We start from the raw sequence: 25,162 nt of genomic DNA on the forward strand, positions 1-25,162 counted from the left end.
AAAACTGCTTGGTTGACATGTTTCTGTACTCTGGATGTCCTTAGGCCTTTATCTGCGTTGTTGACTGTACCCTCGAGAAAACCTGTTCCCTCATATATCCAAAATGTTCATTGTGTTTAACCTTTCCATTTACATTCGTATTAGTTGCATGTACAATTCTTCTGTTGTATTGCAACAACAGAATTAATGTGGGTTACCCTCATTTGCTAAAAGTTTTGAATAAATAATTTTACATTTTACAAATTTCTGAATTTTTGTTTCAGGTTTTTGGTTAGTTTAAAAACTTTTCTCAAAATGCACTTTGGCAAGGAGTTTTCTTTTTTTTTGGTTTGGGGTCAGGGGTTAGTTAACAGGTTTTATTTGTAACTGCAGCCTGTGGTCATGGTTTGATACTGAGATTAAAGCTGTCATATCTATGCATAAAACTGCTTATGTTGGAGTTTTAATAAGTGTTTAATATGTCATTGAATATGGATGTTTATCATTGCTCAAGCTGTCTTAAAGTGATCTTAAGCATCAAAGGTTTCTGTAAGTGCTTGATAATTCTTGCATTGTTTTTTCTTCCAAATAAAAGACTCTTAACTACACATTTTTGGGGTGGGGTCAGGGTCTTAGTTAACAGGTTTTATTTGTAACTGCAGTCTGTTAGTCATGTTTTGATACTGAGATTAAGAAACTGTCATATCTATGCAAAAAACTGCTAATGTTGGAGTTTTAATGTGTTTAATATGTTATTGAAAGCGGATGTTTCTCATTGCTCAAGCAAAGTGATCTTAAGCATCATAGGTTTCAGCGCTTGTTATTTCTTGCATTATTTCTTCCTAATAAAAGACTCTTAATTACACATTGTCATGGTATTATTTTGTCACACACATTACAACAGTAAAATTTAATTTAAATTAATTGCCAGCACTGCATAAAATAAGTAGAATGTATTTAAAAGAACAATTGGTTTTACTTAATTATATTAATTACATCAGATTTGTAAGTAAAAATTACAAAATAAAATTTAACAGGTCAAGTTACATGTACTCGTTCAGTTTGTTAATTTTACTTAACTTAGTTAAGTAGATTTACTTAATTTCCATATGTGTGAAATTTACTTGAAAAACATTCGTGCAAAAACTTGCCAAAGAAAAATTGAGTAAATTCTACATATTGTTTTTTTTACTTTTGTTCATGAAGTCTTCTGCGAACAGTAGATTATGATGCCTTCACTCCTGCCCTCTGGAGGTTGTTGCTGATGTCACTAACAGGTGTTTTAGGGTCTTTCTTTACAGCTGTCACAATGTTTCTGTCATCAACTGCAGATGTTTTCCTTGATCTACCCGTTTGAGGTGTTAGTGCACCAGTGGTTTCTTTCTTCCTCAGGAGATTCTGAATGGTTGTACTTGCTATTGCCAGTGTTTGTGCAATGGTTTGATTGATTTTTCATCTTCTCTCAGCTTCACAATTGCTCTTTTTTCACCCATAGACACCTCTCTGGTTTTCATGTTGGTTACACGTCTAACTAACTATAAATGCAGTCTGCACGGATCTGAAACTGAGCGCAGACATCCAGTGCTATTTATTGTTTGAATAATCAATTAATAGGACACACCAGGGCAACAAAACACACGTCGGTCACATGTTCCAATACTTCTGGTAACATGAAAAATGGGTGGGTTCAAACAAAAGGTGCTATCTTCTAAGTTGCGCATCAGATCCAGATGAAAATACCTGTAAATAAAAGATGTAAATATCTCATCTCATATTCATCTTTTGATGTCAAACCCAAATGTTTACAGTCTACAGCAAAACTAAAGGAATTGGCCTTACTGTTCCAATACTTTTGGAGGGCACTGTATGTATGTATATATGTGTATATATATATATATATATATATATATATATATATATATATTCATATGCCTGTATATAAGTCATAGAATAAATTAAACATCCAGATGAATCTATTACTGAATCTATTAATCCCTATTTTGGGATTCTGCTTTGACTGCTATTGATAATTTAATGACACTAAGAATATATAAGACTATATAAGAACAATATCAAATGTTTCTTCCCAGAGGGCAATTGATGATGAATAAAACATCAAATTGACATTAAAAAAAGGAGTCAAATATACTAATCAAACTGACGTCAAAAACTTGACATGATGTTGATTTGAAGTAAATTGAATGTTAAACATATTGGTCTACATATACATTAAAACAAACAGTGTGGGATTAACTTCCTGTTTTCACCAAATTACCACTAGGAAAAAATGCTAAACTGAGTTTAAAATGATGTTACAGAATCTTGATCAAGTCTTGTCTCATATTTGACATCAAATTGATATTAAGGTGCCTGCTGGGTTATACATTCTGTAAACGTTTACCCAGGGGTTTACCTTTTTGAATCATTTTACATTTTGGGTTATTATAACTGAATTAGCACATTTTCTATAAGTTTCCCTTACACATTTGCTAATGCATCATTGTCCTAAACATGCTAAACGTATATTTAAATTTAAATGTACATTGTTCATAAGTTTCTCCATCAAACAAGCTCAGTCTGTATACTGCGGTAATCAGTCATTTCTACTTGAGTGAAACAATGTCCACATTTTTGGATGATACTCAGAAAATAATCTCTAAAGATTGCTTTCCCATGTCATAGATGACCCCGTGGCATTGCCATTTTGTCTCAGTCTGCCCAACAGCTCATTGATTTAATGTATGTTATTCCGGTCTGGAAGTGTGACAAGAATCGATTTTACTTTGGTTAAGGACACTGTGTGTGAACTGTCGATAACCACAGCTAACTAATCACTTTGCACCCCCACTGTTGCCAAACAAATCGACTGCACCTGATCATTTTAAACATAAGTAGCGTTTTATTGCATTCACCTTCCTGACAAACACTTATGAGCCTTAGCGTCAGGAAGAGGACATCGATTTACAGCAGGAAACGGCGCTCCTATGGAGCAGTGAGTCACCCTCCAGACTGTCCACTGTCACACATAATTACAGATTCAAGAACCAAGGCATCAAAGCACATCCAAATCTAATATTTACATAATATCTTCTGCAATGCTTAGTTGATTTTTGAAGGCAGCATAGAATGGATAACCTAACATCCTGTGCTTAGAGTTCGGCAGTTGGTTAAAGAAGAAAACCGTGAAGGAGCATTTAGTTTATAAATGTCCAATTTCCACAGAGAAATAAGGAGTGTAGTCATCTAAAGCTCACTTGAATTTGTTCTAGATCATTAGACTTGACATTTATGGTGCCTTGAAAACTGATCAGTAAACTATTTCTAAGGCTCCTTCATAGAAAAGCACTGTCAAGTAAGTCAATATGCAGTTGTAAAGCATACCTTTTAAGGTGCAAAACACATTTGTAGCTGTAACCTGACAGGAGGAGAAGCCAGTGTGGTTTGACAAACATTGCAATGCATGATTATTTTAGCTACTGTCGTCATCCTCTCAGCTTCAACCATTCTGAACTCTCATTAAAAAGCAATTTAGCCCACATAACTTCCACCCAACAGATGGTTTTCACAAGTTTTCCGTAATAAGATGGTCGCATAATTGATATATATATATATATATATATGTATAAACTCACAGCAAGAACTGGCAAATCTGGTCCAGACCATCAGGATGAGATGCAATGCTTAAAGCAGCTGGACGAAACAAGATGTACACTGTGTCATGATTTTGATCCTCCTTTGTTCAGCATCTTATTATTCCATTTCTTTTTATGTTCATACAAATATTCACATATTAAGAAATTTACTATGAAAGCAGTTGAATGTGTGTGAGGGTACATTTCCTTTTTTTTGCTGAGTTTATATGTATATATGTGACCCTGGATCACAAAACCAGTCATAAGGGTCAATTTTTCAAATAAGGATTAGGATAAGGCAATATTTGGCTGAGATACAACTATTTATTAACTATTTATATAAATCTGGAATCTGAGGGTGCAAAAAAATCTAAATATTAAGAAAATCACCTTTAAAATTGTCCAAATGTAGTTATTAGCAATGCATTTTACTAATAAAAAATGAAGTTTTTACATATTTACAGGAAATTTACAAAATATCTTCATGGAACATGATCTTTACTTAATATCCTAATGATTTTTGGCATAAAAGAAAAATCAATTTTGACCCTTACAATGTATTGTTGGCTACTGCTACTAATATACCCCAGCGACTTAAGACTGGTTGTGTGCTATATATATACACTCTATATATATATATATATATATATATATATGTGTGTGTGTGTATTTAATTTTCAATTTAAAAAGTGCAATATATTATTTAGATATTTCTGCAATTTTCTGCAACTTTGAAATGAAAAATCCCATAATGTTGCATAATGAGAGTGATGTGATTTCTTGCAATGACCGTTAGTCTTTAAAATGTAATACTGAAGCACTACAATGTTTTGACCATGCGACCTTTTTTTAAACGCTTTTAACAAAATTATGAAGCAGCACCACTGTTTTCAACATATTAAATGTTTTTGAGCAGCACATCAGTATATTAGAATGATTTCTGAAAGATCATGTGACACTGAAGACTGGAGTAATGATGCTGAAAATACAGCTTTAGCATAACAGAAATGAATTACATTTACATATATTAAAACAGAAACTACCATATTGCTTCGTGCACTTATCAGATCACAAAAGGCTGTGATTTAGGGTGTTTTCATTCTTTAAAGGAACCAAACTCAGACCCCTTAAAGTGGACCAAGTGAAAAAGGACCCAGTTTTCTTTGTGTTCACACTATCGCAGATTTTTGGTCCACTTAAGCAGTAATGGTGCCTCAGACCTCTTTGTGTTCAGACTGTTGCTTTTTGGGTCTAGTCCAGTTCAGTGTTTGATGGCTGACATTATGGCCTCCAAAACTGGAATATTTTTATTTTTTGCACAAATATAAGTTTTGTACACATTTGTAATATTTATTTGGAATTGTTTTCTTTATGTAATCGTGATTATTTTATAGCACACAGGGTTTCTGTGCTCAAATTTAAGACTTTTTCCTAAAACCTGCACAGATCAAATTAATGCCATGATATGAATGGGGTGGGGCATATTTTTATGGTAACATTACATTTTAAAATGGCTTTAAAAAGCATGATTTACAGTTCAGATACAGGTTTATGTATATATATATATATATATATATATATATATATATATATATATATATATATATATATGGTTTGTTGGGCTGCATGTCTCAGAGTGAAGCACACATCCGTGCATTTATACACTGAGTGAATATAGCAACCTTGAAAATAAAAAGACAGGCATTCAACTGACAAACTCAAGGTTTAATATTCCTAAAGCAGGTTTTAATTTCCTGACAAACTGCAAGACCAGCAACACAGCTCTACATACCAAAATCAGACTGAACAACATCCTTCCTGACGTTCAAAGACAACATTGAGAGAAAACATTATACCTCATTACGTAAACGACAGGTACAAAAAGAGATTATGGATTTATCATCTTGAATAATAAATTAAAGTTCTGCATGTCTTACTGTCAGAAACTCAGCCCTATCACACATTAAACACAATATCAATCACAGATGAATATAGAAAAGAAAAGAATCCAAGAGAGATTTCAGTCAAGCCTGAAGGGAAGGGTGGATTACTATCGAGGTCAAACCCAAAGAAAGCGTATGACTGTAAGCCCTACAGGGTTATTAGATTGCTTGACTTGAAGAGAGAGGGTAGCGGGTGAACCATGACAGATAAACCGAAAATACAGTATCAGACAGAATATTGATCATGTGCAATGTGTACACCAAAACACACACACACACACACACACACACACACTTGTGAAGGAAAAGCTCCAGTTGTATAAAAATATTTGACTGTTTGTGAAATAGACATGCTCAGCAGGATTCTGGGAACCAGATGAATGACAATGAGACTCCGTATCTTTGGCTCACCCATCCGGATACAACAGCTCGATGGAGAATACGTCGGACTCATGACATTTTCTCAAACACATACACCAGGTATATGCCTGCAAACAGAGAGAGAAGGAAGAGTTGTTAGTCAAGGTCAAAAATAAAATCAAACACATTATAGAGCCATTATAAACCCATATTTAGTGTCATCTCATTTCACAAGGACAACACAAGTTATTAATCCCAGGTGCAAACCAGAATTAACTTCAATTTTGAATACATTAATCTCAAATTTAACAAATGCTACAGAATTACACTAAACACAACAAACAAACCCAAGTTGAAAACAGCAGCATAAAACTAAATATTTCACCATAAATGCATACCTAATGCTGTGCACAAATTCAATTGAATCATTTTCAAATATTTCATTTATATGAACCATCCAATGCATTTCATAAAATAAAATAAAGCCAAAGGTGCAGCACTTGGGCTTCATTAACTATGAGAGTTTCATGAAATAGTAAACGGTGTAGGATATCATACATAAATAAGTGAATTGAATAGTCTACAGATTACCATTATTGCGAATTTTGGTTTGTGCAGTGCTTTTGTAGTCATTCAGCATCTATTTTCTCAGCGATGTAGGCTAATTTGATTTATAAAATGACAAACACCAGATTGCTCTACAAATAAGCTCGTCTGTCCTGTCATTTTCTACCGATTTATGACCACTCCACTTCGCATTATTGTCCAATGAAATTTGAACTTGAGCCAGATCATCAGCAAAAGCGATTTGAATGCATAGGATCTTGAATAGTGTTTTGTTGTTGTGTGAGTGACCAATAACGCGTGAATGCAGCATGATCTGAATGCAGGGAAATACACGGAAGTGAATCGCCGTCATTTAGAAATGAGATCGCATTTAGAGCCAATAGGTTTCCAAACAGACTGGAATTTCAGTCAGTCGAGCAAAGCGCACGCAACCCATAGCAATGCCTCAGATTGACATATGTAAAAAAAAAATCTGACTTTTGAGCGATTAGTTACCATTTTGTGAAGTGACATATTGCCAAGTATGGTGACCCATACTCGGAATTCGTGCTCTGCATTTAACCCATCCAACGTGCACACACACAGCAGTGAACACACACACACACAGCAGTGAACACACACACACACAGCAGTGAACACACACCCGGAGCAGTGGGCAGCCATTTATGCTGCAGCGCCCGGGGAGCAGTTGGGGGTTCAGTGCCTTGCTCAAGAGCACCTCAGTCGTGGTATTGAGGGTGGAGAGAGCGCTGGACATTCACTCCTCCCACCTACAATCCCTGCCGGCCCAAGACTCGAACCCGCAACCTTTGGATTACGAGTCCGACTCTCTAACCATTAGGCCACGACTTCCCCATGGGGCACATTTTGAGCACATTGTCACGTTAATTAGAATTCAAATGCATTTTGTTTTATTGACCACAATATCATTGATATTTGTCTGAGGGGCACTTTTGAATAAATTTGAAAAAAGGGCAGTGGCTTGAGTCCCCAAAGCCCCTGCCCCAGAGGAACTCTCTGCATATCCCTGTTTAGGTGCCACGGAGCACGCGCTTAAAAAAAAAAAAAGAGTAATAAAATATAAGGTAAGGTAGAACATAAGTGTAGAATAGCACTGTCTGTCTCTCTCTCTCGTATGCGTCTTAATGTGTTCTCAGGAACCGAAATTGGGTACCGAATGATTTAATGTGAATCGGTACTCGGTAATACCGACGCAATTCGGTCAGTACCCTTAAAAGTACAGAGTTTGGTACCCAACCAAAATGCAAATGAAATGCAAACCACATTCATATTAAAAGAATGCCATGATACTTCCATGGTATGTGTGCCCCAAAAAAAAAAAAAAAAAAAAAAAAACTACTTAAACTTTTCTGTTTATGGAGTTGCAAGTTAAGTGCTTCTAATTTAATAGTTTTTACTCTGATGGCCAACCCACACACTGTACTTCAGGAGGAGGAAACATCAAGTACTTTATCTAAAGAAGAAAAGTGATTTCACAGCTGGGGTCTTTCATTTCCTGGCTTGGGTTACACTCCATGAATATGCATGTCAACAGCTCAGCTGTGACTTTTGATGGAAGTCACTGTATTATCTTGAGTCATGTGAATTCATAAAAACCTCTGATGTGTTTCATGAAGTTAAAACATTTTTCTATTTCAAAAGACGCCACTGAACACTGATTTCAACATGAACATCACCACGTACTTGTAGCCTCCCACTCAGACTTGCTCAAGGTTCCCTGTGGAGAAAGAGCAAACTATCAGAACACAGTTAATACAAAGTAAAAATGCTCTCTGCTGAAGAAAATGATATTAGGGCTCACCAGTGGACGTCTCGCAGCAGGATTGGCAACGATTCTTTTGGCGTGTTCGTACTCCCCCGGACTATCGGACGCCAGTCGGACCCTCTCGTCCGGAGGGTATTGCTATGACAACAAGACGACACAAAACTGTTTGATTCTGGCAAAGCAAAGATAAGTGGTATGGTTCAACAGACATCATTATCTACAGATAACTGAGATAACACTGCATTTACAGAAACTCTGCTCTGTGTACAGAACCAAACTTAAACGCGCATTAAGAGTTGTGTCTTTAATGTATGTGCAGTGGAAGATATCACAGGGTCTGTTTGGACTATTTTATATGTAGTATTCCAACAAAAATAGTCATCAATTCTTCCAAATCAATTGAGCTTATGAGAAATTTGAATCAATGATTGAATTTGGAAAAACTGGAATAAATACCCATTTTTTGGTAGAGATACAAATTAAACTCATTTTTCAGATACAGTACGTTTACTTGACTATACATTTATTTAACATCTTTTGTTGGTTAACATTGATGACAGATAATTAGGAATGCTGTCCATTTAAGACGGAAGGTATGCATGTAATACTGACACACATTCAGTTTTCACCCACCTGTTTAAGCTCATTTAAACCATAAAGTACTGTATCTCGGTGAGATACTCTACACGATAGACATGTGGACTGCTGTGTGTGTATTTGAGCGCTGAGAACTGATCGCGCGCTGTATGAGAACTGAAGAAGTGGAGCGTGTGCGAGAGAGAGCACTTCTATCAGCGCGTTTCCGCCTATCGCACCTTCACTGACTTTAAGTTAATCGACAATGAATTGTGACTACCGGGAAAAACGGGACGTCTGGTCACCCACTCCCTAACCCTTCGGGTGCTGAGGCCATTGTTTCAGATCGCTAGTTCGCGTTTTGGTAGCCTATCCGTCCACCGCGGCTGCCATACTGAGACTAGATATGCAAACGCCCCTTTTCCAATGACAGAGACGCACATTTAGAAAGACAAGACAGTTAACTTAGCCTATAGGATGTATTTTGAATGTCCGGTAGTCCTCAAATAACATTTTAGTCCCGTCTCGTCTTGTTAACGAAGACAAGGCATAAATTTCCTCATAGTTTTTATCATCAGATATTAGTTTTAGCTCATTCGAATATTTTTCGTCGTCATCTTCGTTGACGAAATTAAAGGGATCTCCGACTCTCTCTCTCTCTGTGTGTTTGTGTGCATCAATTAAAGCAGTGCATTAATATAGAGCGGTGATTAAACTGACTTGGACCTGTGTATTAAACGGTTTTACTGCATACCTGTCAGCCAATCAGAATCCAGTATTCAGACAGACTATGGAAAAATTTAGTTTACACAGAAGAATACGCAGTGTTTTTATAAATTGATGACTTTATACAGTGTAAGTATTTCTTATTTGTTCTAGTTAACTATATTGTGATTATATATTGTTCCAATGATTATAGTATACCATGATATTACTCATATCATGATATAAGATTTTGGTTATACCGCCCATCCCTACACCAAAATACTGCAGTCTGCACCTGCCTACTTTATTACCTTATAAACTGGATCGCTTTATGAGCCGAGCCCAAACAAGCTCAAAGACGCTTAACAAGCGTTGCTTATAATATGTGGACAAGGCAACCCTTCAACAGCATGCGCTGAGAAGCAGTCTCCCAAACATGTTGCAATCATCGCAGCCTGAGTTCTGTTCTATTCACAAATAAAACTGTAATTTAGAGGATTCAATCCCGTATATAAATGCGTTTGTCACTCCTGACACTTCAGAGTGTGTTAGTGTGCTAGGTCTGAGTTAAATTAGCCCATTTCCAAGTCTCTATGAGATTCTGAATTAAGTCCAAAGGCTTTTTGGTCCAATTTATCGAGTTAGCTGGTGATATTTTTTACAGAAGAAGAACAAAGAAATAAAGAGGAGAAGATCTGGCTCACAGGATGAAATCAGACCAGTTTCATCCAGTCTGCTCAAAATCAGGGTCTTTTTTTTCTGCAGTTCTGGAGCAGTCATGTTCACGTTAGCACTGGGAGGCTAATGGGATTACAGCTGATTTTGAGAGGGATTTCTCACAGGGAAAAGAGGCTCGAGGAGAGTTAAATATGCTCAATTTGTGCTAATACGCAGTTATGACAGCTGTGTTCGATTGAAGATCTGTGCTTGTGCGGCTACAGTCAATCTGACTGAAAACGTCAGTCACAACACTGGAACATGCTTAGACACACTAATCAAACGTATCTGATCAAATTATATAGTTATCATACATAAATGCTATAATTAATTACCATGTTAGTGATATTAAGTGCCACTTCATAGTCAGAAATTTATAAAGTCAAATAAAGTAAAGCAGTTAAAAAAGTTAAAGTAAATTGGCAATCACAACCCGTGATACTTTTATAACAATGCATTCCTGGATTAACGCAGGACATTAAATAAATAAGAATTATAGGGTGGGATTGATGAAGTCTTCTCTATATAACAGGTTGTTTAAAGAAAGGGCTGGAAATATTGTGCAGACAACAGGATCCAAAAAGAAAAGTCATATCAGAGGCAGAGCAAGTTCATCCATTTTGCTGAAAGATTTAGAAAACAAACATTGTTTCTTTTGAATAATGTGTACTGAATAATAACTGAAGAACAGATGTGTATTATTACATTAAACAAGGCCTATTTTGATTTCATGCTGAATTTCAAGGACTGTAATGTGGATGAAAGTTGAAGCTTTATACTGCTACACAATTGCATTTCACTGTAATATTGTAACTAGGGCAGGGTATCGATTCAGATGTCAATTCGGATTACATTCAGTGAATACAGTTTTAATACAAATGCTATAAAAAGTTCAAAAAATGAGCAGTAAACATCAGTTTACAAATGCTGAATAAATAAAGAGAAATTAAGAGCCACAGGTCTGTATTTTAAACTTATTATTTTTTTGTATAGGGTCCTTTTTTAAACAATAATAGGGCCCTATAAAATGTTCTTAATTTTTCTGGTAATCAGATGAAGGCATAAAACATTAATTTAATTTATCCTAATCAAACCCCTTTATTTTTTGGCAAACAAAGTGCTGCATAAGAGAGGTATATTGTTAAAATTAAAAATAAAATAAATGTGATTATTCCTTTAAAAATAAAGATTTATTAGTAGTAATAATAGCAGCAGCACCGAGTCTTAAGACTGCTAAATAGTAATATTTCTGACACGGTTTCTTCAAGTTAAACTTATTTTGACGGGTTGCCGTGAGGAACTTGCAGCTGCTGTGTATGTGATATGACGGTAGTTCTCTCAAATTAAACGGTACAATGCTAATGAAGTGACTCTCAGAGCAGCTGGAGACGATATTTGTGTGTTAATATGATATTGTGAGACGGCAGAAGATGAAAACAGTGCTTCGAGTCATCCGCCATTCATTCATTGAAGAAATCATGGCGCCTTATGTGTGATTTCAAATGCTTTCGCAGATTTGTATCACGCATATTGCTTGGTTCTTGTCAACAGTATGTCCGCCATGATAAGCACTGAATGAATGACAGGCTTTCTGTTGTAACATCGAAAGGGTGAAATTAACCAGTGATGCATAGATGCCAAACACTACCGCGGCACGAGCAGCAGCTTGCATATCGTGTACTGTAACTGGAAAGGACAGATCATAGTCTGAGAGGCTCTATTCTATATCTCACTGACAGTGACAAAATATGTTACTACGTTTTGCATTTGCAAAGCAGAATAATCAATAAAAAATGTATAGTGGAATTATAATGGAATAGAATTGTAACTCCCATAATCAGAATTAAACTGTGAGGCGCCTAAAAAATTAATAGAGAAAATAACCAAGAGATTGACTGATTATTAAAGGTCAGTGTCCGTCAAGGATAGAGCCACAAACCTCCAGCGCCTGCATCCACTGCATCAGAACCTTATTCTTCTCATCTTTAACTTTCTCTTCAAAGAATTCTTTAAAGGTTTTCTTGTAAACCAGACGCATGTTGTATTTTTTCGCCATTCTGGAGAAAAAAAGAAATGAATTAAATAAATAAATAACACAATTAGAAATCATTTAAATGACATTATCATCATTTATAATGTTTTTTTCCACAACACAAATTATCAGTATAAGTGCTTTTTTTGCCAAACTGGAGTGTTTTTTGTTTGAATCTGTAACCTTATATACAATTCCATTTAAAACAAATTGCATGTGCTATTAAGGATTTTCTAAAAGCAGAAATAAACATTATGAAATCAAGAATATGTCCAACACTACAACACACATTTATGGAGCTGTTGTGCCCTCTACTGGCATATCAGGAAAAAAGCAATCATGATGATACAATGGAGACACTTACTCCTCAAACAGGGGGAAATACACCAGAAACTCTGGGACGTTGACGACACCCTCCAGACTGAAGTCATACTGACAGCCGAACAGAGGGTAGTCTCCCTTCTTCTGGAAGGTCACCCTGAACACTTCATTTCCAAAGCTGTTTGAGTCCGACGCCTCCAAACGCTTCCTGTGAATCAAGACATCATAATATTAAAACACATTGTAAATCAACCATTCATAATTTTTGGTTAACCTGAATGAATTACTTTTGGCATTGTTATGTTATTTGGCATTGTGACCAACTGTGAATAGTGCAATGATTTTTTTGGCTTTTAATTTGACCATAATGACAGAGATATTTTAAAAGTATCTCGGATTTGGACTTTATTGGCAAAAATGGCAAGACTATATTGAAAAGTTCTACGTTCACACTGTCCATTTCAAAACAAATTTAGTAGTTTGCTTTTTAGCATAACCTAAAAAAATAAATAAAAAAAAAGTCCAAGTGGCTTAAACAATTTAGTAAAAAAAATGTGTGTGTCAGACTTATGTTGCCGTTTAGAAATAAAATTAAATGTCATTATTTATTTTGGACAACGACAAAGAGTGAAAACCAAACCTTGACTGTTTTTATTATTATCATTATTTTTTAGAAAAATAATTTTTTTTAACAACAATGCATTAACTTCATCAAACAGGACAGTAATGAAATGTATAATGTTGCAGAAGATTTCGATTTCAAATAAATGCTGTTCTTTTGACTTTTATTCATCAAAGAACCCTGAAATAGGTATGACAGTTTCCACAAAAATATAAAGCAGCACAACTATGCTAGCACAACTATTTTCAACATTTAGAATAAGAAATGTTTCTTGAGCAGCAAATCAGCTTATTAGTATGATTTCTGAAAGATCATGTGACACTGAAGACTGGAGTAATGATGCTGAAAATACAGCTTTGATCACAGAAATAATTTACATTTTAATATATATTCTAATTTATATATATAAAAATTATTTTATAATTGTAATAATTCTTTTTGAACTGTAGTGTAAATATAAAGATATTTTGATACACCTAGTGTGTTTAAAGTGCATATTGCAGGTAAAAAAATAATATAATTATAAAGTCCTCCTTCCTCTGTAAACTATCTTCTAATGGCTGACACAACACATGCACCATAGGCCCAGCGGACAGCGGTCTCTATGCTTTCATTATTGATTGTGTTATACCAATGACATCAAAAAGTGTTACTTATAGGTAGTCATGACCTAAATAGAGTTAACTTGTAATTGAGAATCAAAATTATTCAGACTGTTTTAATATTACAATCTTTAACAATGTATTTATACATGTATACAAGTATTTAGCTTAGAGTAATAAATGATTTCTGCCCTAAAACATGTGTCTGCTGGCCTGGAGAGGTCTATGCCTTCCTCGCATTTCCCACACAAGCACCTATGAATCAAAAACGTGTTTATCTCTCTCTCCTGCGGTGATAAGAAACCACTATCACGTAACGTTAGTGTCGGATATTAACGAGTGTGACACGCCTGATCAACGCTTATTAGTTTCTATTACTGATAGTATCAATATTTGCTATTGCCTGATTACATTAGCTAACGTGTGTATATCTGTAAGCTAACACTGATCTCTCACCAAACACCTGCCCTGTTCTCCTCACATCAACTCAATTCGTCTTCTCTGACCGTTGTGTGTGTGTGTGTGTGTGTGTGAGAGAGAGAGAGATCTTACACCATCTCATATGCATCTGGAGTGGTTCCGATGAAGAATCCTCCCGGCCGGAGTCTCTCACAGGCGTTTCTCAGCATGGTGTCAGCCTGCTGCTCGCTCTCAAAAGAATAATGACACACAAACTGACAGCTGCACACGTCAAACCGCATCTCAGGGTCTCTCAACTTCTCAGACAGCAGCTCCTGAGACAGACAGAGAGAATGCGACCCTGTCCTGTCACGTACTGAATGATGTGCACTGACGTTTTGTCTTTCTTCCTTCTCTAACAAATGAAACAGCAGGTGAAGTGTGTGAATTGTGCAGTGCTCATACCCTGCCGCAGTCTGCGGTGATGAACTCGGCTGAGTACGTGCGGTCGTTTGGGTGACCCCTCCGTCTCATGTCATTATAGCGCTGCTGACACTGCTCGATGGACACAGCAGCGATATCTGTGATGTACAAACACAAATGATTTACAATATGAAGACATTTAAAGAAGTGCAGAAATAGAGCGCTGGTGTGCATGTAGGCCCTCTTTACACCTGCTAGTAACATCACTGTTTGGTAGCGATGAATAACTGTGTCAGTGCTCATTTGTCTCGAGTAGTGGTCGGCCAATATTTATTTATTTTTTAGTTCCCAGCTTGAATTTTGACAGTATTTTTCCAAATTTGAAGATCACTGGTTTAAATGAATCAAAACAAACTGAACAATCCGTTTGCATTTTAAGCTAAAAATAACATACAAGAACAGCAGTTCTCAAACCTTTTAACGATCCTGGAAAACAGCAAAGGACTGCCTACACATCTGACATGCTATTAGTGCGCTAATACAAGGGCTTTAAACTTTGTAAGCTAGGTATGGCTTTACCAGTCGGAAAAGCACAAACAAACTGGTGAAGAAAAAGACAGATCTACGGTTTTCTTCTCACTGAGAGACCCTTATACTGGTGTAAAGAGGACCTTAAAATTTACAGATGAAGACAATGAAGTATGAAGAGGACTGTTTAGTTACCTGCACACACTAGTTTATCAATACGTCCTTTTTTCCATTTGAGAAGGTCTCCTCCTTTTCCACAGCCCAGGTCCAGCACGGTCACCTCTCTCCGTCTTTCCTTCACCTTGTCCACGCTCTCCGCTGAGGACCAACACACAGACCTCAGAACAACAACTCTGTGAGAACCTGCTTGCCATTCTACTCAACTGAGATCATTACCATCTAACCCAACCACAAACAAGCATGGACCCACACTGCCTCATGAAACATGATTGCTTGAGAGGTAAACGCAAGCTTGTGCTGCTTCTCACCTATGAGGACACTCTTCAACCAGTTGTTGAAGTTGCGCATGTGGACTATCCTGCTTTTATTGCGCTCTGCCAGGCCACGCTCCTGGAGTTTGTTGTAATGTGTTGCCACTTTCTGAGTGTGTAACGATTCCTCGGTGACCTGCAAAACAAAAAAAACATGTTTTTAAAAAACAAAACTCAAACTGAGCAGAGATCTGGGGCCTGTACCATGTAAACATTTGAGATATTTATTTAATTATTATACCCTTAATCCATTACACAAGCCAGCTTAGTTTAATAGTAATTATTAAGCTTTTATTTTAAATTAATATAAACATTTAGATATGCAATATAATTTTAGAATCAATAGCTGTAAACATGACTACATATGAGTTTAGATTTTTAAGTGTTTTTATACCTATTAATATTATAAACTCTACAAAGTAACTTTACTTGCACTTATATGGTAAGATGTTTTCTTTACGTTTTCCTCTTTCATGGATCGATTGTTTCATCTTGCTGTATAAATGTGGATAATTTATTGTGATGTTTTTATCAGCTGTTTGGACTCTCGTTCTGACGGCACCCATTCACTGCAGAGCAAGTGATTTCTTCATATCTGTTCTGATGAAGAAACAAACTCTTCCAGGGATGGCCTGACATTTCATTCATTTCTGGGTGAACTATTCCTGCCAGTTTACCTGCTTCTTCCTGGGACAGTGATCTTCATCATCGCCGTCCCAATGTCTCTTCATTGATGAGGAAGATGAGGATGAAGTCTGGGAAGCATCGAAAGCTGATCCTTTGCGGTCCGCTTCAAACAATCCTTTAAACGCACAAGCAGTGCATTAGTATTCGCAGTGGACCACAGAGGGGAAAAACAACACATTTAAGGGAAAACATATTTGAAATGGAAAGCAATTAAAATTGCAGTGCGTCAGTGTTGCGTTGATAACATCAAGCGCCATCTCTGCACGTGTTTATCTGCTCAGAGACCGCTTGGGTTTACAATGAGGCACACGTTATACATCATATTAAGAGTTTATATGCTTAACAGCATGATTATGTAACACACAGACCGCTGAAGACTGAATCAAAGTTGCTATACTCACTTGAGTTTTGCGCCATCTTGTATCCACAAACAGCGCTCTTCACGGATCTCTGCCGCTGTATTTGACGCGGAGACGCGCCGCAGCGCCGCCTGGAGGCCCGGCGTCTACAGCAGCTGCACACTACATGCTGCTTTTTGCCAATCATTTTTAGAAATAGCATGGAACTAAATGCAATATGGACCGATACGCGTTTTAAACATTTCACATCACTTCACTAACATAAGAAACTTTTTTCAGTACCAGTTTATGGAAGTATGCTATTCTATGCATAGCCTAAGTGTAATAACTCGCTTAAATAAAGAAAGAGAGAGAGAGTTGTTGTTATTATCATTATTATTATTATTGACATTTACATGGTAGAATCCATTTTTATTTAAAAAAATTTATAAATAAACAAAAAATAGTGGCATTGACCACATCGGTTTCTGCCATAATTTACTTATTTTGTTAAATTATTACTATTAGACTGATGTTGGAAGCATATGATGAGTTCATGCAAAAACAGATGACTCTAAAAAAATCATGTTTTTTTTTCATCGTGCATTCCAATTAATCTCAATCAAACTGCAGTTGGGTTATTCTGATTATGTAAAAAAATAACTAAAAATACAGCTAACTAACAGTGTTGCGAGTAACGCATTACAAGTAACGCAAGTTACGGTATATTACTTTTTTCAAGTAACTAGTAAAGTAACGCATTACTTTTTCATTTACAAGAAAATATCTGAGTTTTTCAGAAAAGTAACGCCAGTTATTTTTTCCCATTTATTGACTGACTGTGTGAACGATGTTACTGTTTTATTTTCCATAAAAAGTAGCTAAATAACGTAAGTAATTACTTTTTAGGGAGTAACGCAATATTGTAATGCATTACTTTTAAAAGTAACACTGCTAACTAACACAATAAAACATGATAACAATAAAAAATAAACACGATTTAAAAACAAAAACAAAAAAACGGAGTTATCTGTTTTTGCTAATAAATTCTTCATATACTTACATATTGTGATATTAATATTTAGTTAATTATTTGACTATTTACTTATTTATAGTCTTTAAAAGTTATAAACATTTCTCCGTATACAATAAAATTAAACCTGATTTTATTTAAAGCGTGTTATTTTACTTTTTATTTAGAATCCTGTTGTGTATAAGTATAACATTATATATATTTCGAATTAAAACATTTTATTAGTGTTTTAGTAAAGTATTTTCAGTGTATGCCGTTCTAAAGCACGTGTAATCTTTCGGGACTCTGCGATGCATTCTGGGAAATGTAGTTCCTCAGACTCCAGTTCTCATCAGCGCGACTGTACCACATTACCCACAACACAGTGCGCGCGCAGTCACCATGTGTAATGTCTCTGCGTCTGACCGAGGGCTCTCTGAATGACAGAAGGGACGTGAATAAAATGTGTTTGGGTGGGGAAATTACATCATTGGCGCTCTCATGTATGTAGTTGTGCATATTTCCGATGAGCGTTTGTGTATGTTTAGACATAAGTCGAGTGAAACTGAGTAGTTTAGCGCATCAGTCAGGAGACTTAGCAAAGCTAGCATTAGCTGACTCACGTTTGGTGACTATCATAACACTTCACACAAGTAAATACGATTGTTCCAGGAGCCCCCCACCCCTAGAAAGTTTCTTTCTAAATGTGATTGAGCATGTCCAGCTAATATATTTCTTTAATGTTTTCTTGAACCAGCACCAGCGACCTTATTATTGATGGGATATTGAAGGTAGGAAAAATAATTCACGTCAACTGATATGATATTTATTATAAAATCTACAGGGTTTGTCTGTTTTCAATCCGTCAAATCACAAGCTTCAAATAAAATCAGGCGTAATGTACTTTAGGAAATATGGACAAATCTTTAGTGCTCTTGAAAACGGTTAAATTAATATAAATAAACATTAAGAATGTAAATATATGAGCATCAAATATCAGTAAATTGCGACACATACTAATGCAGTTACCATGATTTTTATTATTATTATTTTAAATAATAACAACAAATTGTCAGATAACATTTTGAGTGAAAGTTGAATTGAATCTACACAATTTACAATTTGTGTTTAATAGCAGCAGCACATGAACTACTAATATTGAACATTAAAATGTATATTACAATTCTCTATCATAATTTAAAATAATTCAATGAGCATTTTGAGCTTGTATTTATTTTAAGTAACCCAGAAATAGTGTAGAATTTTCCCATTGATAATGTTTTTTCCGGTTTAAAAAAAAAATACTTTTATCAAAATAAATATATATTTTTTTAAATTCCTAAATTTAAATAATACATTTCTGGGTTTAAATAAAATAGTAATAATAATTTTAAGTTGTCTCAAAGTGGCGTTTGCACCCCACTGTGTATTGTGCATCTCATACTACTGACCATCTGTTTATATCTTCTTTATGTCTTCTTTACTGTGCTTTTTTTGTGAGCTGTTATTTGGCCGCTGTCTTGCGCTCAGAGTCAGGCCCGTGTCAGACTGTGGTCTTGTTTCTCTGTTGGCAGACAGCTGGGAGCAGAAGCTTGTTTGGGATGCAGCGGTTAGTGTGTGCTAGAGTCCTGCTGCAGATCAGAGGTGCGTCCTGCAGCCGTCCCGCACAGATGCTGGCTCCCTGCTGGACACGCCTGAGCTCCGGCCCGCGGTGGCTCTGCGCTCCGGCCTCTCAGAGGAACAGCAGCAGAGATCATCCAGGGCAGGAGGAACCGGACCCTCTGCAGGACAAATCCATCGGCCTCATTCAGAGATTCAAGAAAACCTTTAAGCAGTACGGCAAAGTCGTGATCCCTGTGCACCTGCTGACCTCCACAGTGTGGTTCGGCACTTTTTACTACGCTGCGATGAAGTGAGTAGATGATGGATCACCGTTATGTCAATTTAGGTCCGAGGCTAAGAAGGATGGTCAGATGCTCAATAACTTGTTAATCAAAGATCACTGAAGAAATCACAAAAAAAATTAGCTATGGGTTATTTATAGTGCTGTCAAATGATTAATCACATAATAAAAAAACATAATATATGTGTATATTTATTATGCATATTTAATATATAAACAAACATTTTTCTTAAATATATACATGCATGAGTGTGTATTTATATATACATAATAAATATACACAGTACACGCACATATATTATGTAAACAAAAACTTTTATTTTTAATGTGATTATGTGACAGCACTAGTTATTTAATAACTGATAATAGCATAGGGCTGCACAGTTTGGGGAAAAATCTAGTTGTGATTTTTCTGATAAAAGAAATTGTGATTGCAGTTTAAAATGTAATCCACGTTTCCTGTACTTATTTTTAGGGCCGCTCAAGTTGGCCGTGATTTTGTGATTGTATGTTATTGACAAGCTATAGAGTAATTATAAGTTGTAATATAATTTCATAATATTATTATTATTGCTAAGTAAAAATATACAAATTACAAAATTTAAACAATATAAGAAAAATTGCTTTTACAATATTTTGCTGTAAAAAAAAAAAAAAAAAAAACCTTTAAGAAAATAATATAATAATATTATTTTTATTAGTCATGTAGAATGAATGGTGTCTGGTGGCCATTACAGCTAAATACATTTTTATAATGTATATATTTAGGCTTTTTAATGTAAAAATAAAAGGTGTAATAAAGTTGATGTAATACAGTTTTAATATACACATATGCACAAAATGCACAAAAATCAGCTTATTATCAGCCTAACCAATTTATCAGACTGTTTTTAATAATATTTCAGATTGTCAAAGAATATTTTATTAAAGCCAAAGAAATATAAAAGAAAGATTTCCAATGTCCTGTAAAAAGCACAACATGAAGTTCTGACAAAACAAACCAAATAAAAAGTATGTGTGATTTTTGCAGGAGAGGTGGTGTTGACACACACAGGTGTGTGTGTGTGTGTGTGTGTGTGTGTGTTTGGGGGGGGTAGGTAGGTAATTTTCTTTCTGCTCGGTCATTGAACGTGTTTGGCGTGTGGTGGATTGAGGTAAATGGCACACTGGAATGTTTACTCTGCATTACATCTGGCTGAATGTGGGTCACCACTGTCTAGACGTTTGAGAAATGTGGGAGGTGGTAATGGATGCTTACAGGGTAACGGGCTTTTCATTCAGCATGACCTCAGTCTGTAGAGAAGACAAGACCAGGGCTATCAGTTTGCCTTCATCACCAGTCTTCACTGCCTTTAGCTCATATTAAAGTGCTCTAAATTGAACATTTGATTCTTATGTTAAGTATTGCATTTTAAAGTAGTTATTTCAACGTCTTTTTAAAATTAAAAAGTGGATTTTTTTTTTTTTCACTTAAAAAATGCTTTAAATACTTGACCCTGTTAAAACCTCAGTATCATGGTTATTATCATGAACTAAAACTATTAAAACATTTTTGTTAATTGAAAGAAAGATCAAATAAAATACAGATAAATGTACTTAAGTTAGTTTTAAAATGCAACATTTCTCATTCAAGCACTAAAATTATTAATCTAAAATGAAACTAAAACTGAAATAAAAATAGATTAAACCTAAATAGTAATTCAAAAAATTTTTAAAATAAAAATGCACTTAAAATAAAATTTATGAAAACTATAAAAGCTATTCAAAAATTATATTTAAAAATGAATAAAAACTATAATGGTATAAAAATACAGTAATGCTAAAAATACACTGCACTGTAAAAAATGATCGTGATTTTAACGGTAAAAAACTGTGAAAATGCTACGGTAAAAACCTGTTACATGGTTAACGGAAAGTTCCTGTAAAATTTACAGGGAAAAACCGTAAACTGACATTCCCAGAATTCCCTGCGTTCCATTTCAAATTCTGTTTGAATTTGACGTTTTTTCTTTGAAATAACTATGTTTCTTCTTAGTTTTTTCTTATCAGTTATGTTTATTAGGGTTGTATGTTACATCTAATGTTGTTAAATTAATGTTTATAGCATATTTCAGTTTAATGAGTCTCACTATTATATAGAGCTATTGTTTAAAAGTTGCTTGTGATGGGCTTTGGTTCATCATGTGACTTTCTCATCATCACCTGCATGTGGTGGTTTTCAGTGTATTTCAAAGGAACAAAACAGATTTCAGTACTTTAATAGGTTGGTATATTAAGATTATATCAGTTAAACAAATTACGGTATTTAACTGTAAATTTAAGTTAAAACCTAAAACATTGCTACCGTATTTTTTACGATAGAATTCTGGCAACCACAGCTGCCAGTTTTTTACCGTAAATTTTACGGAATTGTTTTTACAGAGTGCTCAGTATAACAAATATTACTAAAAGACTAGATCAAATTCAGGATTTTATATCGACCATCCATCCCTAATCACTATTTATATAGTTCCACTCATTATATTGATGTGCTATTTAAAGCTGATTCATTATTAACTTTCAGTTATATTAACACACTGTCTATAAGAGTCTTTCTTTTCTTAAAAGGATAGTTCCACCCAAATAAGAAAATTCAGTCATCTTTTACTCGCCCTCAAGCCTTTTCAAACTTCAGACATAAAATAAGATTTTGTTTTTGTCTATACAATAGAAGTCAATGTTTAGTTAATCAAAGGTGTTTGTTACCAACATCTGTTTCTCTGTGGAACACAAAGATATCGTAATGAAAGTCATTTAGGTTTGGATTGACATGAGGGTGAAAAAATGATGACTGAAAGTTCATATTTGGACAGCTATCTGTGATGAAAATGAATGGTTTCATGTGGAATGTCTTTTTATGCTTCCTCTCTTGTTTTGGTTTGTAGAGGAGTCAATTTGGTGCCATTTCTTGAGTATGTTGGGTTTCCTGACAAGGTGGTGAAACTCCTGGAGAATTCTCAGAGCGGCTACGCACTGACCGCTTACGCCATGTACAAGGTGCGCTTGTTTCTTAGTAAATTAATTGTTTAAAATAACTTCCTATTGTGTTGATTTACAAATTGATTAAAAAATGAACTTCTATAGAAGTTTAAGGCTGGTTAGTATCATGAAGATTAAAGCAAAATCACGTGATTTACTGTAGTTTCAGTTTTCCTAAAGAATTTGTACCTGGTAAAATTGAATAGAGACTTGAAATAAAATGTATTTTCAGGCACAGTATCTTTTCATCTACACCGTAGCTCATCTGAAATAATTTCATTAGAATGTCATTGACCTCAAACTCATCACTTAAAGAACTTTTCAGTAAGCAGTGCTTAAAGGGTTAGTTCACCCAAAAATGATAATTCTGTCATTCATTACTCACCCTCATGTCAGGGTCAGAAAGCTCTCGGAATGCATCAAAAATATCTTAATTTGTGTTTGGAACGACATGAGGGTGAGTAATTAATGACAGAATTTTCATTTTTGGGTGAACTAACCCTTTAAAATAACCTTTTTTTTTTTCTTAGTGTCAAGAACTTTTTTCCATTATTAAGAACCTTGTGTGAAATGAAAATGAAAAGCTCTTCATGGAACCATAGATTCCAATAAAGAACTCTTGAGTGTTCTACAAGTTAACGTTGGTTTGATGTTCTCTGCTCTCCTGAAGATCGCCACACCTGCGCGCTACACGGTGACTCTCGGAGGAACGTCTCTGTCCGTGAAGTACCTGAGGAAGCACGGGTACATGTCCACCCCTCCACCCGTGAAGGAATACCTGCAGGAGAAGATGGAGGAGACCAAAGAGAGGATCTCTGGGAAAATGGAGGAGACCAAGGATCGTTTATCTGAGAGGATGGAGGAAACGAAAGACAAGTTCACAGAAAAACTTCAAGAAACCAAAGACAAAGTGTCTTTCCGAAAAAAGGAATAGGTTTATATACTTACAAAAGGTCACAAAGTGACTCCATAATGTCATGAAGATTGATGTTATTTAACGATATAGTACACTTAAGGAAAGCAGTGTTTCTTGAGCATATACAGTATAAAGTAGTATCATAGGCTAAACTATAAGATTATGACCATAGCTTTGGATATAAATTTTGGACTCTACTTGAAGTGTTTTTTGTAACGGATGAGAGTGAGAGTTTTCTAAAGAGAACAGCAGGTGTAATGTGTCCAACATCACATATGTAATACTTAGTTCATATAACAACATAGCACTGCCTCTTTCAATTCTTGCATTTGTGAAATGTTATTTAAATTAAGGATCTGAAATGGCACAGACTTGTCACATACGTTACTGAAAATGAAATGGTTGTTATAAAATATGTAACTTGGTATTATGCAAAACTGTGTCGGTCAGAAGCTGTAAGTGTACGTTAAAATGTAAAACAGCTTATGTCATCGTTTAAAATAATGGAAAAATGTAATACAGGAAGAATAAAATCACCAATAGTGCTGACATTCATTCTGCAAATCAAGACTTTACGTCTTGTTTCCAATTCAGTACATTTCTGCCATATTTATGTGAGCTCATGTTCAGTTGTTCATGTCTATGGAGTGTCACGTTTTTGCAGATTAACTAATGAAAGTTAATAATTGAAGTGATTATTCAACAGTAAATGTGTCTGCTGCTGAAGCACTTGGGACTGATGGGATTGTGAGGCCTTTAGTCTGTTGAAGGATCTTCCACTTGGCTGTCAACAACAATAATAAAAAAGATAAACATCTCATTTCATGATGCATGAAGTAGTTTGGCTTGGAAGTTTAAAGGTTTTTGTTTATTGGAAAGGCTATGTTTCTTAAGCATTTGTTCTTCGTGGGAGTTAAGGACAGTAAATATTACAATCATTTGTAAATTGTAATCAGAATTTAAAAGCAGTAAAAAAAAATTATTGGTTGACATTTCAAAATTAACTTCTTGCTAGTGAATTGAGAATATTTACATTAAACTACTTTCATTATTTTGTACAAATAATTTCCTTTGACAATGGTAAATTATTTTATTTTAATAAAAAGTAGTTTAAAAATGATTACAAATGTGAAATATGACTATTCTGTTGAACATACTCTTGTATAAAATGCACCTCTACTGAAGTTTGTCACAAAAAAGCATCTTATACTTAGTATTTTTTCAATCAAAATATTGGATAATGGTAAAATTATGAGTTTCAAGAACTAATTACTTACTCCCCGTCAATATTCTACATCTTTACTAACGATTTAAGAAACTTTTAAATGTACTCAGTATTTATAAGTGTAAAAAATGGAGTACATCAGTTTAAGTAGCCTACAATGTTATCACAAATCATTCATTGAAAAATGCTATTCTAAAAACAAGGATCCATGTTGGACTTCAAACTGAAGGCATGACTGATTTCAATGCATTCTTTTGATATTCCTATAAGTTGCATACAAACATGGCTACACTTGTCATTCACATTTGCTGCTTTCCGACTAATTCTAGGAGTAGCTAACAAGTAAAACTAGCTCAGCTTTCAAAAGAGTGTTTCCATTA

The 25,162-nt window shown here is 35.1% G+C and overlaps 2 protein-coding genes across 12 annotated transcripts; one reads left to right on the forward strand and one right to left on the reverse strand.

The window, feature by feature from the left end:
* Nucleotides 1–5,317: 5,317 nt before the first annotated feature.
* Nucleotides 5,318–16,833, reverse strand: LOC306847400 (mRNA cap guanine-N(7) methyltransferase-like). The gene is made up of 11 exons (XM_079381328.1): nucleotides 16,772–16,833; nucleotides 16,361–16,485; nucleotides 15,681–15,819; nucleotides 15,388–15,510; nucleotides 14,707–14,822; nucleotides 14,395–14,576; nucleotides 12,662–12,826; nucleotides 12,205–12,322; nucleotides 8,304–8,405; nucleotides 8,186–8,219; nucleotides 5,318–6,042 (listed from the first exon to the last, which is right to left on the reverse strand). Exons 1-11 carry the CDS (start codon nucleotides 16,785–16,787, stop codon nucleotides 6,005–6,007), a joined length of 1,158 nt encoding a protein of 385 aa, XP_079237454.1. The 5' UTR covers nucleotides 16,788–16,833; the 3' UTR covers nucleotides 5,318–6,004.
* Nucleotides 16,834–18,093: 1,260 nt separating this feature from the next.
* LOC306847572 (uncharacterized protein C18orf19 homolog A-like) lies at nucleotides 18,094–24,675 on the forward strand. Of its 11 annotated transcripts, none has more exons than XM_079381583.1 (5): nucleotides 18,094–18,223; nucleotides 18,478–18,511; nucleotides 19,295–19,632; nucleotides 22,548–22,659; nucleotides 23,312–24,669. In XM_079381583.1, the coding sequence occupies exons 3-5, from the start codon at nucleotides 19,322–19,324 to the stop codon at nucleotides 23,573–23,575; spliced, it is 687 nt and encodes a 228-aa protein (XP_079237709.1). In that variant the 5' UTR covers nucleotides 18,094–18,223; nucleotides 18,478–18,511; nucleotides 19,295–19,321; the 3' UTR covers nucleotides 23,576–24,669. The 11 variants fall into 11 exon arrangements, with proteins under 11 accessions (XP_079237709.1, XP_079237707.1, XP_079237706.1 ...); XM_079381581.1 differs by having other exon boundaries at nucleotides 18,094–18,193; XM_079381582.1 differs by having other exon boundaries at nucleotides 18,103–18,373; nucleotides 23,312–24,675.
* The last annotated feature ends 487 nt before the right edge of the window (nucleotides 24,676–25,162 follow it).

This window comes from Barbus barbus (genome assembly GCF_936440315.1).
Source record: "Barbus barbus genome assembly, chromosome: 27".
Lineage (NCBI taxonomy): Eukaryota > Metazoa > Chordata > Actinopteri > Cypriniformes > Cyprinidae > Barbus > Barbus barbus.